Below are 13424 nucleotides of genomic sequence, written 5' to 3'. Positions count from 1 at the left end.
AGCAGTGGTAACTTTGCATCTTAATGACATTTGCTTTAGAAAGTATTTCAGAAGTGCTCTACAAACTGTTTGCAATAGTTTCATGATCTTTTCTAACATTTACACTTAGGGTCATGCACACAATAACTCTGCAATATTTGTGCAAGACTTTCCAAAAAGTCCTGAGAGACCAGAACTGCTGGTCAATGTTTCAGCAAAGAGTAGAGCTGAGGTGCAGGAAAGGGGAGTGTTATTTATGCCCATCACCTCTTACATGAGCATGGCTTGCACACTTAGCTGTATATTAGTGCAACACCAATGTTTGCAGTATTCACCAATTTGAATACCCATTTGTGATGGCAACACCTCCCCTGCCCAGCTGAAGTAACTGTTTTAGCTTGTGATTTGCGAGATATCTACAGACCACTAAATGGGGAGAAGACGCTGGTCCTGTGAGGATGAAGAGAAGCCTGTAGGATGACTGAATTCTCTGGATTCAGTCAACATTGGCCATTCAAAGCAATTCAGCTTCTCTTGGAAGGGTTTTTGTGGGTCAGAGTCAGGGGCGGCTCTACCGTTTTGGCCGCCCCAAGCAGTCATGCGCGGGAGGCGCCCCGGAGCCGTGGGAGCAGCGGACCTCCCGCGGGCATGACTGCAGAGGGACCGCTGGTCCCGCGTGGCTCGGCTGGACCCCCCGCGGCTGCGGACGGTTCGCGGGTCCGGCGGCTCCGCTTGAGCTGCCGCAGTCATGCCTGTGGGAGGTCCAGCCGAGCCGCGGGACCAGCGCCCCCTCCGCAGTCATGCCTGCGGCAGGTCCGGTCGTCCCGGGGCTCCGGTGTACCTCCCGCAGGCATGACTGCGGCAGGTCCGCCGGCCCAGCCTGCCGCCCCCCCCCCCCCGGCAGCAGGGGACGGGCCGCAGCGGCAGGATGACCTGGGGCCCCAGCCTTTTGCCGCCCCCTAGATTTTGCCGCCCTAGGCACCAGCTTGTTTTGCTGGTGCCTAGAGCCGCCCCTGGTCAGAGTGTACAGCTGGGAGCATTTGGTAAGGGAAAATTAATAGAGCTCGGTTCTGATTGAATTTACACATGTAAATCTGGAGTTATACTTTTGAAGTCAATGTTACTGAATTAAAAATCTGGCCCTAAAAATTTATCCATTGTACTGCAAAGAGGCAGTGGCATAATTTGAACTCTCAGGAGTGGAGAAAATTTTATATCTCTCTCTATATATCTATATATATATAAAATGAGGTATTGAAATATGTTTATAAATAGCTTTAGTGCAGGACGGATAAATACAATGACAGCTTTCTCCATGCTCCCACCATGTGTTTACACACATGTCAAGATAAAATAGGCCACACTCAGAAGTGGAAGGCCAGAAAGAGTGTCAGCGTGAAGGTCACAACTGTAAAATCACACAGCGCTCAAGTAGGCTGTGAAATTCAAAGCCACAAGATATCATTGGGGACAAGAATTTAGCAGGATTCAAAGAGGGACTGTAGGCACATATGGGTTACCAGAATATTTAATTACAGCAGTGAAGATTTTTTTTTAAAGTCTTGGAAGGGCTCAAAGCCTCCCTGATTTAGAACACAAAATATGTCTAACTATTGTGTCTCGAGGGGGAGGGGAATTTTTCCCTGGAAGCAGGTTATCGCATAGCTGCCTATTGCAGGGCATCTTCCACCTTCCCCTGCAGCATCTGGTACTGGTCACTTGATACTTGATCCAGTCTGGCAGTGCCTATCTTTCTCTCGGTGTTGTAAATCCAAGACTATATTCTTGCTGATCTGCCTTGAGCTCTTTGGTGTCTCTAGACTTGCACTGAGAACAGAAAGATGTCTCGTTAAATATCATCTAGTCTCCTCTTGTTTTTTCTTTTCAGGAAGGAAAGTAAAAAATTCATTGGACCTGCCCAGTATATTATGTCAGCTGTCAATGACACCAAATTCAACTCTGCAGTGTTCCTTCTCACCGGGATACCTGGGCAGGAAGACGTCCATCTTTGGATTTCTATCCCCTTCTGCTTAATGTATGTTATTTCAATAGTAGGAAATTCAGTCATTCTGTTCATTATAAAAACAGATTCAAGGCTCCATGAGCCCATGTACATTTTCCTTTCCATGTTGGCCGTCACAGACCTTGGCTTATCGATATCCACCATGCCGACGATACTGGGCATATACTTGTTTAACTCTCGGGAGATCAGCTTCGAAGCCTGTTTTGCCCAGCTATTCTTCATCCACTCACTTCAATTTATTGAATCCTCCGTGCTCTTGTTGATGGCCTTTGACCGCTTCATCGCAATCCGTGACCCGCTGAGATATGCTTCCATCTTAACCCTGCCAAGAATAGCCAATATGGGACTGGTGTTTGCACTAAGAGGTGTAGCTGTAATATTCCCACTCCCCTTTCTACTGAAAAGGTTCCAATACTGTCGAGCCAATGTCCTTTCCCACTCCTACTGCCTGCACCAGGAGGTCATGAAGATGGCTTGTTCAGATATCACAGTCAACAGCATCTATGGCTTGTTTGTTACACTCTTAACGGTGGGGTTGGACTCGGTGTTCATATTTCTCTCTTATGTGATGATCCTCAAAACAGCGCTGAGCATCGCGTCCAATGCAGAGTGCCTCAGGGCCCTGAACACCTGCGTCTCCCACCTCTGCGCCGTCCTGCTGTTCTATTCACCAGAGATTGGCTTATCTGTGTTACACAGATTTGGAAAGGGATCATCTCCCTTGCTTCAAATTTTCCTGGGATACATCTCCCTGCTGGTCCCACCCCTGATTAATCCAATCGTGTACAGCGTGAAAAACAGACACCTGCGTGCAGGGATAATCAGGGCATTCGTCAAATGACGGTTCAGTTCATGAACCAGCTGCAGCCCTGCTGACACAGGAGACGATAAACGTGGACCACCTATTCCATCCTGGAGCTTTACATCCAAGACTACATGAGCTAATGATCTCTACTCTGTAGAACAAGGTTCAGATGGGGTCTAATACCTGGAGCAATGGAAGGGGGGCTGGTGAGGGAGGACAGGGCACTGGGGGAAGGAGACCAAGGCAGGCAGCAGCATTTTCAAAGAGACTGTGTTCGTTGGGAGCCAGGGGACCGGTGGGATGTTGGCCCATAAATTGCCACGTTGGTGGCTGCTCCAACCTCAGAATTCCTCTCTATACTCTCAATAAAGAGAAGGGATGTGGATGTTGTTTCCCATAACACCTGGTCTGTCCATAGGCGGCAGGTTTGTATAATTTTTGGTGGTGCCCAAAATGGTGGTCCCCCCCCGCTCTCGCCCTGTAAGCCGATATAAAATGAAGCTACAACGCGTCAGCACCACAAGATTACAAGGGTTAATTAAAAGTGGAAAGACAGAAGCAGCACTTGCCTGCTTCAATATACGGTACTAAATTTTGTTGTACCGGTTGTGACACATTGGGAATGTTCTTAATGTTTTCTCTGAATACTGTGTGGGTGCCTCAGTTTCCCCTGCAAGGTGCCAACTGAAGGTGTTGGGGACAAAGAGATCAGGTGGCCTCCTTGTCCAGAAGAGACACAGAGGCTAGAGGAGGGAGTGTCAGTTTGGAGCTGGCTGGGGAAATGGGGAGAGGCCCAGAACTTGGATCTAGGCTCCCCACCCTCCAAGATAGACCTGACTGAGGGGTCCTGTTTTCTGTACCTACAAGCTCTGTTTTAGACTGTGATCCTGTCATCTAATAAACCTTCTGTTTTACCGGCTGGCTGAGAGTCACGACTGACTGCAGAGTTGGGGTGCAGGGACCTCTGGTTGCCCCAGGACCTGCCTGGGCACACACGCTGCGGAAAGCGCACAGTGTGGAAGGGCATGCTGAATGCTCCAAGGTCAGACCCAGGAAAATGTGAGTTTCTTGCCCTGGAGACAGTCTGCTCAGAGAGAGGAGGCTCCCCCAGAGTCCTGACTGGCTTTGTATGGAGTAGTTCCAAAGCATCCCAGCATCCCCTTCCACACCATGCACTTCTCGGAAGTCCGCACAGGCACTGACACTCCCTCCTCTGGCCTTTGTCTCTTTTCCAGGAATTAGGAGGCCACATGATCTCTTTGTTCTCCAACACCTTTAGTTGGCAGCTTGCAGGAGAGCAGCCCAGGCCATCAGTTGCCCGGAGACAAGGTTTCGGCCATTCTCTGTGCAGATGGCATCACACTGGCCCTCTAGGGCTCTACAACAATCACACCCCCGTATCCCACCATCTAGATCCTTGAGAAATGCAGAGAGGAAACTGAGGCACCCACACAGTATTCAGAGAAAACATTAAGAACATTCCCACCTTGTAACACCTGTATACGACTAGTTATATACTTTAAAGGGGTGTAAAATAATCAAGTATTGTGCTAAACACAATGATACTCCAAACTGACCACCAAATTTAAGTTGCACGTTTTTCCCCTCAGGTGAGGGCTCTGGGGTGGGGCTGGGGATGAGGGGTTCACAGTGCAGGAGGGTGGTCAGGGTTGGGGTGCTGGGAGCGCAGGCTCTGGGGTGGGGCGGGGCTGGGGATAAAGAACTTGGGATGCAGACAGGCTGCCCCAGGGCTAGGGCCAGATAGGACTCTCCCCCCACACCGTTACCGGCAGCAGCAAGCTCCAGGGGAGGGATCCCTTCTCTCCCCCTTCCCCCCCCCCACAGCACACTCACTCTGCACCACAGTCACTGCACATGCTCCTAGGAACTCTCTCAGGTCCAGAAAGCCCACTTGCCTCCCCTATGGTGGGTACCGGGTGTCACGGAGTCCCTGGGCGATGCTCTGGAACTGCTCCTCACAAAGCCAGTCAGGACTCTGGGGAGCCTCCTCTCCCTTGGAGCAGACTGTCTGCAGGGCAAGAAGCTCACATGTCTTCACCTCTTGGGTCTCTCTTTGGAGCATTCAGCATCCCCTGCCCCTCCGTGCGCTTCCCACAGTGAGCCCGCCCAGGCGGGGTCCTGGGGAAGCCACAGGGTCCTGCACCCCCACTTTGCAGTCAGACGTGACTCTCAGCCAGCCAGTAACACAGAGGTTTATTTGATGACAGGAACACGGTCTAAAACAGAGCTTGTAGGTACCGCGAACCGGACCCCTCGGCCGGGTCCATTCTGGGGGCAGTGAGCCAGACCCCCCCTTCTGCCCTCACTCCTCGTCCCCAGCCAGCTCCAGACTGACCCCTCCCCAGCCACTCCTCTCTGCTCAGCCCCTTTCCCGGGCCAGGAGGTCACCTGACCTCTTTGTCTCCAACTCCTTCAGCTGGCACCTTTGCAGAGGAGGGGCCCAGACCATCAGATGCAAAGAGACAGAGTGTCAGGCATTTAGGTGCACTGGCCCTTTGCTCTGCAGCAATCACACCCCCTTATCCCACCACCTAGAAACTTAAGAACTGCAGAGGGGACACTGAGGCACCAACACAGTATTCAGAGAAGACACTAAGAACATTCCCAGTTTGTCAAACCAGGGCGGGGGGTTGCCATCATGTGTGGCCTCCCCACCCCTGCTGCTGCCCCTGGGTGCCGAGGGGAGAGGCGGGGGAGAGAGCTCCCAAGTACCTGTGTGCCTCCTTCCTCCTCCTCTCTCCCTCTTCCCCTCCCCCGGTGCTCCAAGAGGCTGCTGGCCGTTGTTCTCTATAGCCTTAGGCAGAAGCAGCACAAAGAAAGGAGAGAGGCACTGGCTATTTTCTTTCAGGCAGGGAAGCTCCGAGGCGGGGGCAGGGGAGAAACCCAGCTCCAAATATTGGTGGAGCAGAGCCCTCAGCCTTGAATATTCCTGGTGCTTAAGCACCTCGAGCCCATATAAGCTGCCGCCCCTGGGTCTGTCACTGTCCCGTCTCTGGTTAAACATCCAGGGGCCATGAAAAAAGCTGCAGAGCTGTTCTGCAGTCACAGTCCTGGCCCTTCCTGAGTGCTCTGGGTGCTGTGTGATCCTTGGAGGCTGCTCCAGCTCTGGACAGGGGATTTTCATGGGGCACAGTCACGCATCCTTCCCCTACATCCTCAGGAAAGGGCTTGTGACTGAGTCATGCCAGAGACATGATTAACACAGGAACCCCAGGAGAAGCCATTCAGGCAGCCCAGCCCCTCCACGCCCGTTGATGGCTCTGCATTCAGCACACCTACGGAGGGCACCCCCATCTAGCCGCAGTGCCCCAGATGTGGAGCAGAGCTGTGTCTGTGAGTGAGGGTCTGACACACAGGAGACCTGGCAAGAGATTCTGGCCCATTATCTGGGCCGTCTTTCCCCTCCGTTGGTGCTGCCCCAGCAATGCAAAGGGGTGGAAACAGGCCTCAGCACCCTGACAGAGGCACTGCTAGCTCCTCTCTCAGCCCAGCCCGCTCAGTGCAGGATGGCCCCCCTTTCTAAAGGGAAAAGCGGGACACAGGCAGGAGCTCCATCCCCTCTGCGACCCACCCTTCCCCCTCATCTTCCCCCAAAACCCGTCCACTAGAGAGGCCGGAAGCCAGAGCCAAGCCACGGTAAGTGCCGCCCAGGGAGAAAGGTGTCGGGTTACATCATCCCTATGCTGCCTTGGTGGAAAGTTACAGCAGCAGGACAACAAGAATAGAGGGATGAGATAAAGTTGTTATGAGAAAGTAGGGAACTGCCAGAGCGAGGCAAATGCCAGGTGGCCTAATTGGAATCAGATAAGTTGCATGGGAAATGGGAAACCAGTAAGCAAAGGGCCATGCATGTGAAAAGTGTGTGTATCAAACAAAGAACCAATCAGCAGCAATGTAATGTTGGTGTGTCTGACGTTTGTTAATATGGAGAAGCCTATATAATATGATGCATTGTAAATAATAAATGATTCAGCTTGCAATCATATTGGTTGTTGTGCTTTATCCGGCCCGCCTGCAACGCAACAGAAAGGGTCACTCTGGGGAACCCGGACCCTCCAGCTGCCCTGGGCGGGTTGTGGGGACTTGGGGGAAAGAGGAGCAGGGCCTCATAGTGAGGGGAGCTAGAGCTTTCTCATCCTCCTCCCCACTGAGCAGGGGTGGCTCTAGATATTTTGCCGCCTCAAGCACAGCAGGCAGGCAGCCGCGGGACCAGCGGACCCTCCGCAGGCATGCCGCCGAAGGCAACCTGCCTGCGGTCCTTGTGGAGACCAGCAGAGCGCCCCCCGTGGCTTGCCGCCCCAAGCACACGCTTGGCGTGCTAGTGCCTGGAGCCGCCCCTGCCACTGAGAAGAAGCTCGCGCCACCCATGAGCTTCAGGTATTCACAGAGCGGCACCGCAGGGAATTCAGACTTGGCCGGAATGATCTGTGCTCCTGGAAGCCGTTCTCAATGGGCAGAGGTCAGCCCATCCCCCAGGCTGCTCTAAACTCCACTGAGGAAGACAGAGAACAGGCCAGAGAATCAAACCACTTTAACTGGCCTTTGCCATCCCCACTCTCTGCAGCGCATGGGGGAGCTCTGCTGGCACAGCAGAGAATCCAGCCGGGCCTGTCAAAACTGAAAGGTGAGATTGCCAAGCAGTGTCTTGATTCCAGAAGTTGGGGCTTTAAGAAAGATGGGAAATGGTGCAAGACTCCTGATGAAATCCCAGGAGCTGGTGCTGCTGGCCGGATCTCAAGCCGAGCACCCACAAACGCAGGCACTGAGGGTTAGTGAGTGGTCACACAGTCCATCAGTTGCAGAGACGCTGTTTCCCTCTGCACTTGGCTGCAGAGCCCCATGTTGTAAGGAACAGGGTTACACCACAGACAGCCGGACATAACAGTGACGGGCTCGCAGAGCCAGTGGGTTCCTGAGGCACAGCTCAGAGGGTCTCCTCCCCTAGTCAGGCATGAGACAGGCACACACTGGGTAAGCAAGGCCATTCACATTCTTAATTGACATGGGAGTGACCCAAGCCAAGCTCACATGCCTGCTGCTAGCTCTCTATGGGACCCAGACAACTCCTCCCCCAGTCTAAGTGCCCCCAAACTTGGTGATGTTGGAAATTTGGATGCAGGGTGTGAGGTCTATCTCCAGTGCTACAGAGGTTCTCAGTGCTCATGGAGCAGGTGAGGGTCAGGATCAGACCGAGGGGCAGCCCAGCAGGGCTCTGTTCGGCCAGGCAATGCTCTCCAGATCCTTCGCTCTCTGAAATCACGTCCTGATTCCCCCTCTTACTGCCCAGCTGCAGGAGGCACCCAGAACTCCCTCGTCAAAGGGGGCCATGCTAATGACAGGGCCTCATCACCAAGAGGTGTTGGGAAGAGTTCAAGTTCTCCACCCAGTGCCTCAAATTGCCCTTATGAGGCACATAGAACTGAATTCTCTAAGGCACGTAGCTCTGACCCCAATTATTGTAGCGTCCGAGCACCTCGCAATCACTAACATATTTTTCAGTACAACCCCCTGTGCGGCAGCGCCGTGCTACTAACACCAGTGGGCAGATCCCAAGACCAGAAGACACCATTGTGATCACCTAGTCTGACCCCTTGTATAGAACAGGCCAGAGACCTGCCCTGCAATAACCCCTAGAGCAGAGCTGTTAGAACAATATCCAGCCTAGATTTAACAATTGTCAGTGATGGAGAATCTGCCATGGCCATTGCTAAATATGGTTAATTACCCTCATTGTTAAAAAAAATTACACCTTAGTTCCAGTCTCAATTTGTCTAGCTTCAGCTTCCAGCCATTGGATCCTGTTATAATGTTCTCTCCTTGATTGAAGGGCCCATTGTTAAACATTTGTTCCTCATGCTGGTATTTATGGACTGTGATCAAATCACACCATAACCTTCTCTTTGTTATGCTAAACAGATAGAGCTCGAGTCCATCACTGTAAGGCAGGTTTTCTAATCCGTTAATCATTCCCATAGTTATTCTCTGACACCCCTCCAATTTAGCAACTTCCTTTTTGAACAGTAGACACCAGAACTGGATCCCAGCAGTGGTCACACCAGGGCCAAACACAGAGGTAAAATTACCTCTCTGCCCCTACTCGAGATTCCCCTGGTTGTACATCACAGATTGCACCCACTTTTTGAGCCCTAGAACCGAACTGGGAGCTCATGTTCAGCTGATTGTAACCCCCAAGTCATTTTCAGAGTCACTGTTTCCCAGGATTGGGTCCCCCATCTGGTATAGATTGCCTGTGTTCCTTGTTCCTGGATTTATACCTCTATATTGAGCCGTATTAAAACACTTATTTTTGCTGCACAAAGGAACTAAGTGAGTTGCCCAAGGTCACAGGAGAAGTCTGTGGGAGAGCCTGGAATTAAGCTAGATCCTCTGTGCCCCAGGGTAGCACTTTAACCACTGAACCATCCTTCCTCTCTGGAGCTAGTGACTGGGGAGGGGGCAGCTGGCAGCTCAGCATGCTGAGAGTATCAGAAACTGAGGGAGTTAAACTCCTATGACATCACAAAACAGGAACACAAGAAGATTTCCTTTGCCAGATAATAATGCAGAGTCATGCTTTCTCCTGAATCAAATTCTTTTTTGGACCCAATTAACTTTTGGCCTTTACAACATCCCTTGGCAATGAGTTCTGGAGGCTGGATGCACGTTGTGTGAAGAAATACTTCCTTTTATTTATTTTAAACCTGCTGCCTATTAATTTCATTTGGTGACCCCAGTTCTTGTGTTATCATAGAATATCAAGGTTGTTAGGGACCTCAGCAGGTATCTAGTCCAACCCTGTGCTCCAAGCTTATGAGGAGGAGCAAATAACACTTCTTTATTTACTTTCTCCACACCAGTCATATCCCCACTAAGTCGTCTCTTTTCCAAGATGAAATGTCCAAGTCTTATGGGTCTGTTAATCTCTCCTCATATGGAAGTTGTTCCAGACCCCTAAACATTTTTGTTGTCCTTCTCTGTACTTTTACAGTTCAAATGTATCTTTTCTGAGATAGGGCAACCGGAAGTGCACGCGGTATTCAAGATGGGGGCGTGCCATGGCTTTGTACTGAGGCAATATGATATGTTCTGTTTATTATCTATCCCTTTCCTAATGGTACCTAACATTCTGTTCAGTCTTTGACTGCTGCTTCACCATAAATGGAGGATTTCAGAGAACTATCCCCAGTGACTCCAAGATCTCTTCCCTGAGTGGTAACAGCTAATTTCGATCCCATCATTTTGTATGTCTTGTTGGCATTATGTTTTTCACTGTGCATTACTTTGCACTTATCAACAGTGAATTTCATCTGCCCTTTTCTTGCTCAGTCCCCCAGTTTTGTGACTTTGTAAGCTGAGTTACTGGGTGGACATTTGAATATCTGAGTTCTCATGTATTGACAGAAACCACTGTCCTTGGGGCTCTAAAGCATTCCTGCCTGATCTGCGGTTCCTGCCTTAGCTGTTAGCTAAACTTTAACTCTTGCTTGACATACACTAGACAATAAAAATCAGGATTGTCACAGTAGAATCACAGAAGATGAGGGTTGGAAGAGAATCCCAGACTCTTACCTTCCCTGGGGGGTGCCTCCTGGGAGGCAGGGGAACGGGATTGGGGCTGCTCTTGGGCCCTCCATCCCCCTGCCCAGCGCAGGTGGAAGGTCTGGGGCTCCTCACCGTGGCTCACTGTGCAGCAGTTATGGTCCTCGGGCTCTAGCTTCCAGCCTGGCCTGTGAGCAGAGCCTTGGGGGAAGCGGATGAGCAGGGGGCAGAGCCATGGGGAGAAAAGATGGGGCAGGAGCCTCAGGAGAAGAGGGGGTGAAGGGGGGAGCCTCAGGAGAAGGGGAGAAGGAGTGGAGCCTCAGGAGAAGAGGGGTGCAGGGGGGAGCCTCAGGAGAAGAGGGGGAACAGAGGTGGGGTTCACAGAGGGGGCTCCTGCCTCTGACTCACTTCTGCCTTGTGAAATGGTGGTCACCTAACACTGCATGGGCTGGGTGGGACTAGGAACTAGCTGTGCCTCTGTGAGGGAGCTGAGGCCTGTTTCCACCCCTTTGCGAGCAACTGGGGCCAGGGAGGGAACCTGGGCCTGAGTGTCCTGCCAGGACTCCTGTGTGTCAGACCCTCATTCACACATCCAGCTCTGCTCTGCCTTGGGGGCATTGCAGTTGGCTGGGGGTGGGCTCAATAGGTGTGTGGTGTACAGAGCCATCAATGGGGGGGAGGGGCTGCCTGAGTGGATTCTCCTGGGGCTCCTGTCTCTGATACGACTCGGTCACAAGCACTTGGCTGAGGGGGTAGGGAAAGGGTGGGTGGTCCGTGCCCCTCGAATAGCCCCTGTCCACAGCTGGTGCTAGGAGCTATTCAAGGCACCAGCGCAGCAAGCGCGTGCCTGGGGTGGAAAGCTGCAGGGAGGCAGCCTGCTGGTCGCCGTGAGGGTGCCAGTCAGGCTGCCTTCAGCGGCATGCCTGCGGGAGGTCCACCGGTCCCGTGGCTTCGGCAGCATTTCAGCAGCGGGTACGCTGAATCCGCGTTATCAGCGGACCTCCCGCAGGCAAGCTGCTGAAAGCCGCCTGACAGCCGTGCTTGGGGTGGCAAAATACACAGAGCCGCCCCTGGCTGGTGCAGCCCCCAGGGGTCACTGAGAACCCAGAGCCCTCAGGAAGGGCCAGGACTCTGACTGCAGAACAGCTCTGAAGCTTTTTCATACTCCTGGGATATTTCACCACAAACGGGACAGAGACAGGCCAGGTGTATTGGTAAACAACATCCACGTCCCTTCTCTTTATTGACTGTATCAACAGGAATTCTAAGGTCAGAGCAAACACCGACATGGATCATTATGGGCGAACATCCCACCAGTCCCCTGGCTTTCCACAACCACAGTCACTCTGTAAATGCTGCTGCCTGATTTGGCCTCCTTCCCCGAATGCACTGTCCTCGCTCACCATCCCCTCTCATTCCACCAGGCCTTAGACCCCTTCTGAATCTGTCTCTACAGAGTGAAAATCAGTAGCTCATGTTGTCTCAGATGTAAGCGTCCAGGATGGAATATGACAGGTTTCAGAGTAGCAGCCGTGTTAGTCTGTATCTGCAAAAAGAACAGGAGTACGTGTGGCACCTTAGAAACTAAGGTGCCACACGTACTCCTGTTCTTTTTTCAGGATGGAATAGGTGGTCTGTGTTTTTCATCTCCCATGTCAACAGTACTAGAGCTGGATGACGAAGTTACACTTCACTTGATGAACACCCTGATTATCCTCGCACGAAGGTGTTTGCTTTTCACGCTGTACACTATTGGGTTCATCAGAGGTGGGACCAGCAGGTAGACATAGCCCAGGAGAATCTGAAGCAAGGGAGGAGAGCTCTTCCCAAGTCTGTGTAACACAGAAAGACCGATCATTGGTGTGTAGAAGAGCAGGACAGCACAAACGTGGGAGACACATGTGTTCAGGGCTCTGACACGCTCCACGTGAGATACAATGCTCAGCACTGTTTTGAGTATCATCACATAAGATAGGAGGATGAGCAGCGAGTCCAACCCCACCGTGGAGACTATTATGAACAAGCCATAGATGCTGTTGACTGTGATGTCAGAACAAGCCATCTTCATGACCTCTTGGTGCAGGCAGTAGCAATGGGAGAGGACATTGGCTCGACAGTATCGGAACCGTTTCAGGAGAAAGGGGAGTGGGAATATTAAGGCCACCCCTCTTAGCACACACACCAGTCCCATCTTGGCTGTTCTTGGCAGGGTTAAAGTGGAAGTATATCTCAGTGGGTCACGGATCGCAACAAAGCGGTCAAAGGCCATCAACAAAAGCACAGAGGATTCAATGAACGAAAGTGAGTGGATGAAGAACAGCTGGGCAAAACAGGCATCCAGGCTGATCTCTCTAGAGTTAAACAAGTATATGCCCAGTATCGTTGGCATGGTGGCTATCGATAAGCCAAGGTCTGTGATGGCCAACATGGAAAGGAAAATGTACATGGGCTCATGGAGGGTTGGATCTGTTTTTACAATGAACAGAATGACTGAATTTCCTACTATCGAAATAACGTACATTAAGCAGAAGGGGATAGAGATCCAGAGATGGACGTCTTCTAGCCCAGGTATCCCCGTGAAAAGAAACACTGCAGAGTTGAATTTGGTGTCATTGACAGCTGACATAATGTACTGGGCAGGTGCCGAGAGTTTAGAACTTTCCTTCCTGAAAGAAAAAAGAACAGGAGACTACATGGTATAGAATCATAGAAGTTTACGGTTGGAAGAGACCTCAGGAGGTCATCTAGTCCAACCCCTGCTCAAAGCAGGACCAACACCAACTAAATCATTCCAGCCAGGGCTTTGTCAAGCCTGACCTTAAAAACCTCTAAAGATGGAGATTCCACCACCTCCCTCGGTAACCCATTCCAGTGCTTCACCACTCTCCTAGTGAAATAGTGTTTCCTAATATCCAACCTAGACCTCTCTCACTGCAACTTGAGACCATTAGTCCTTGTTCTGTCATCTGCCAGCACTGAGAACAGCCAAGCTCCATCCTCTTTGGAACCCCACTTCAGGTAGTTGAAGGCTGATATCAAATCCCCCCTCATTCCTCT

The 13424-nt window shown here is 51.5% G+C and overlaps 1 protein-coding gene and 1 pseudogene across 2 annotated transcripts; one reads left to right on the top strand and one right to left on the bottom strand.

The window, feature by feature from the left end:
* Positions 1-437: 437 nt before the first annotated feature.
* On the top strand, positions 438-2843 carry LOC120395384 (annotated as a pseudogene).
* A 4516-nt stretch (positions 2844-7359) lies between these two features.
* Positions 7360-12996, bottom strand: LOC120395410 (olfactory receptor 51G2-like). 2 transcript variants are annotated; one of them, XM_039519774.1, is made up of 2 exons: positions 12071-12996; positions 7360-7384 (listed from the first exon to the last, which is right to left on the bottom strand). In XM_039519774.1, exons 1-2 carry the CDS (start codon positions 12991-12993, stop codon positions 7360-7362), a joined length of 948 nt encoding a protein of 315 aa, XP_039375708.1. In that variant the 5' UTR covers positions 12994-12996. The 2 variants fall into 2 exon arrangements, with proteins under 2 accessions (XP_039375708.1, XP_039375707.1); XM_039519773.1 differs by lacking the exon at positions 7360-7384 and having other exon boundaries at positions 12058-12996.
* Positions 12997-13424: the final 428 nt, after the last annotated feature.

Source organism: Mauremys reevesii, linkage group 1 (assembly GCF_016161935.1).
Source record: "Mauremys reevesii isolate NIE-2019 linkage group 1, ASM1616193v1, whole genome shotgun sequence".
NCBI classification, from domain to species: domain Eukaryota; kingdom Metazoa; phylum Chordata; order Testudines; family Geoemydidae; genus Mauremys; species Mauremys reevesii.
This window is presented reverse-complemented; position numbering and strand designations above follow the sequence as displayed.

Excerpts from the sequence above, each read along its gene's own strand:
- LOC120395410 (XM_039519774.1), bottom strand. The coding sequence starts at position 12,993 with ATGTCAGCTGTCAATGACACCAAATTCAACTCTGCAGTGTTTCTTTTC. Across the intron at positions 7,385-12,070 it reads CGTGCGAGGATAATCAGGGT|AGTGGGGATGGCAAAGGCCA; the intron begins GTTCATCAAGTG and ends TGCGCTGCAGAG.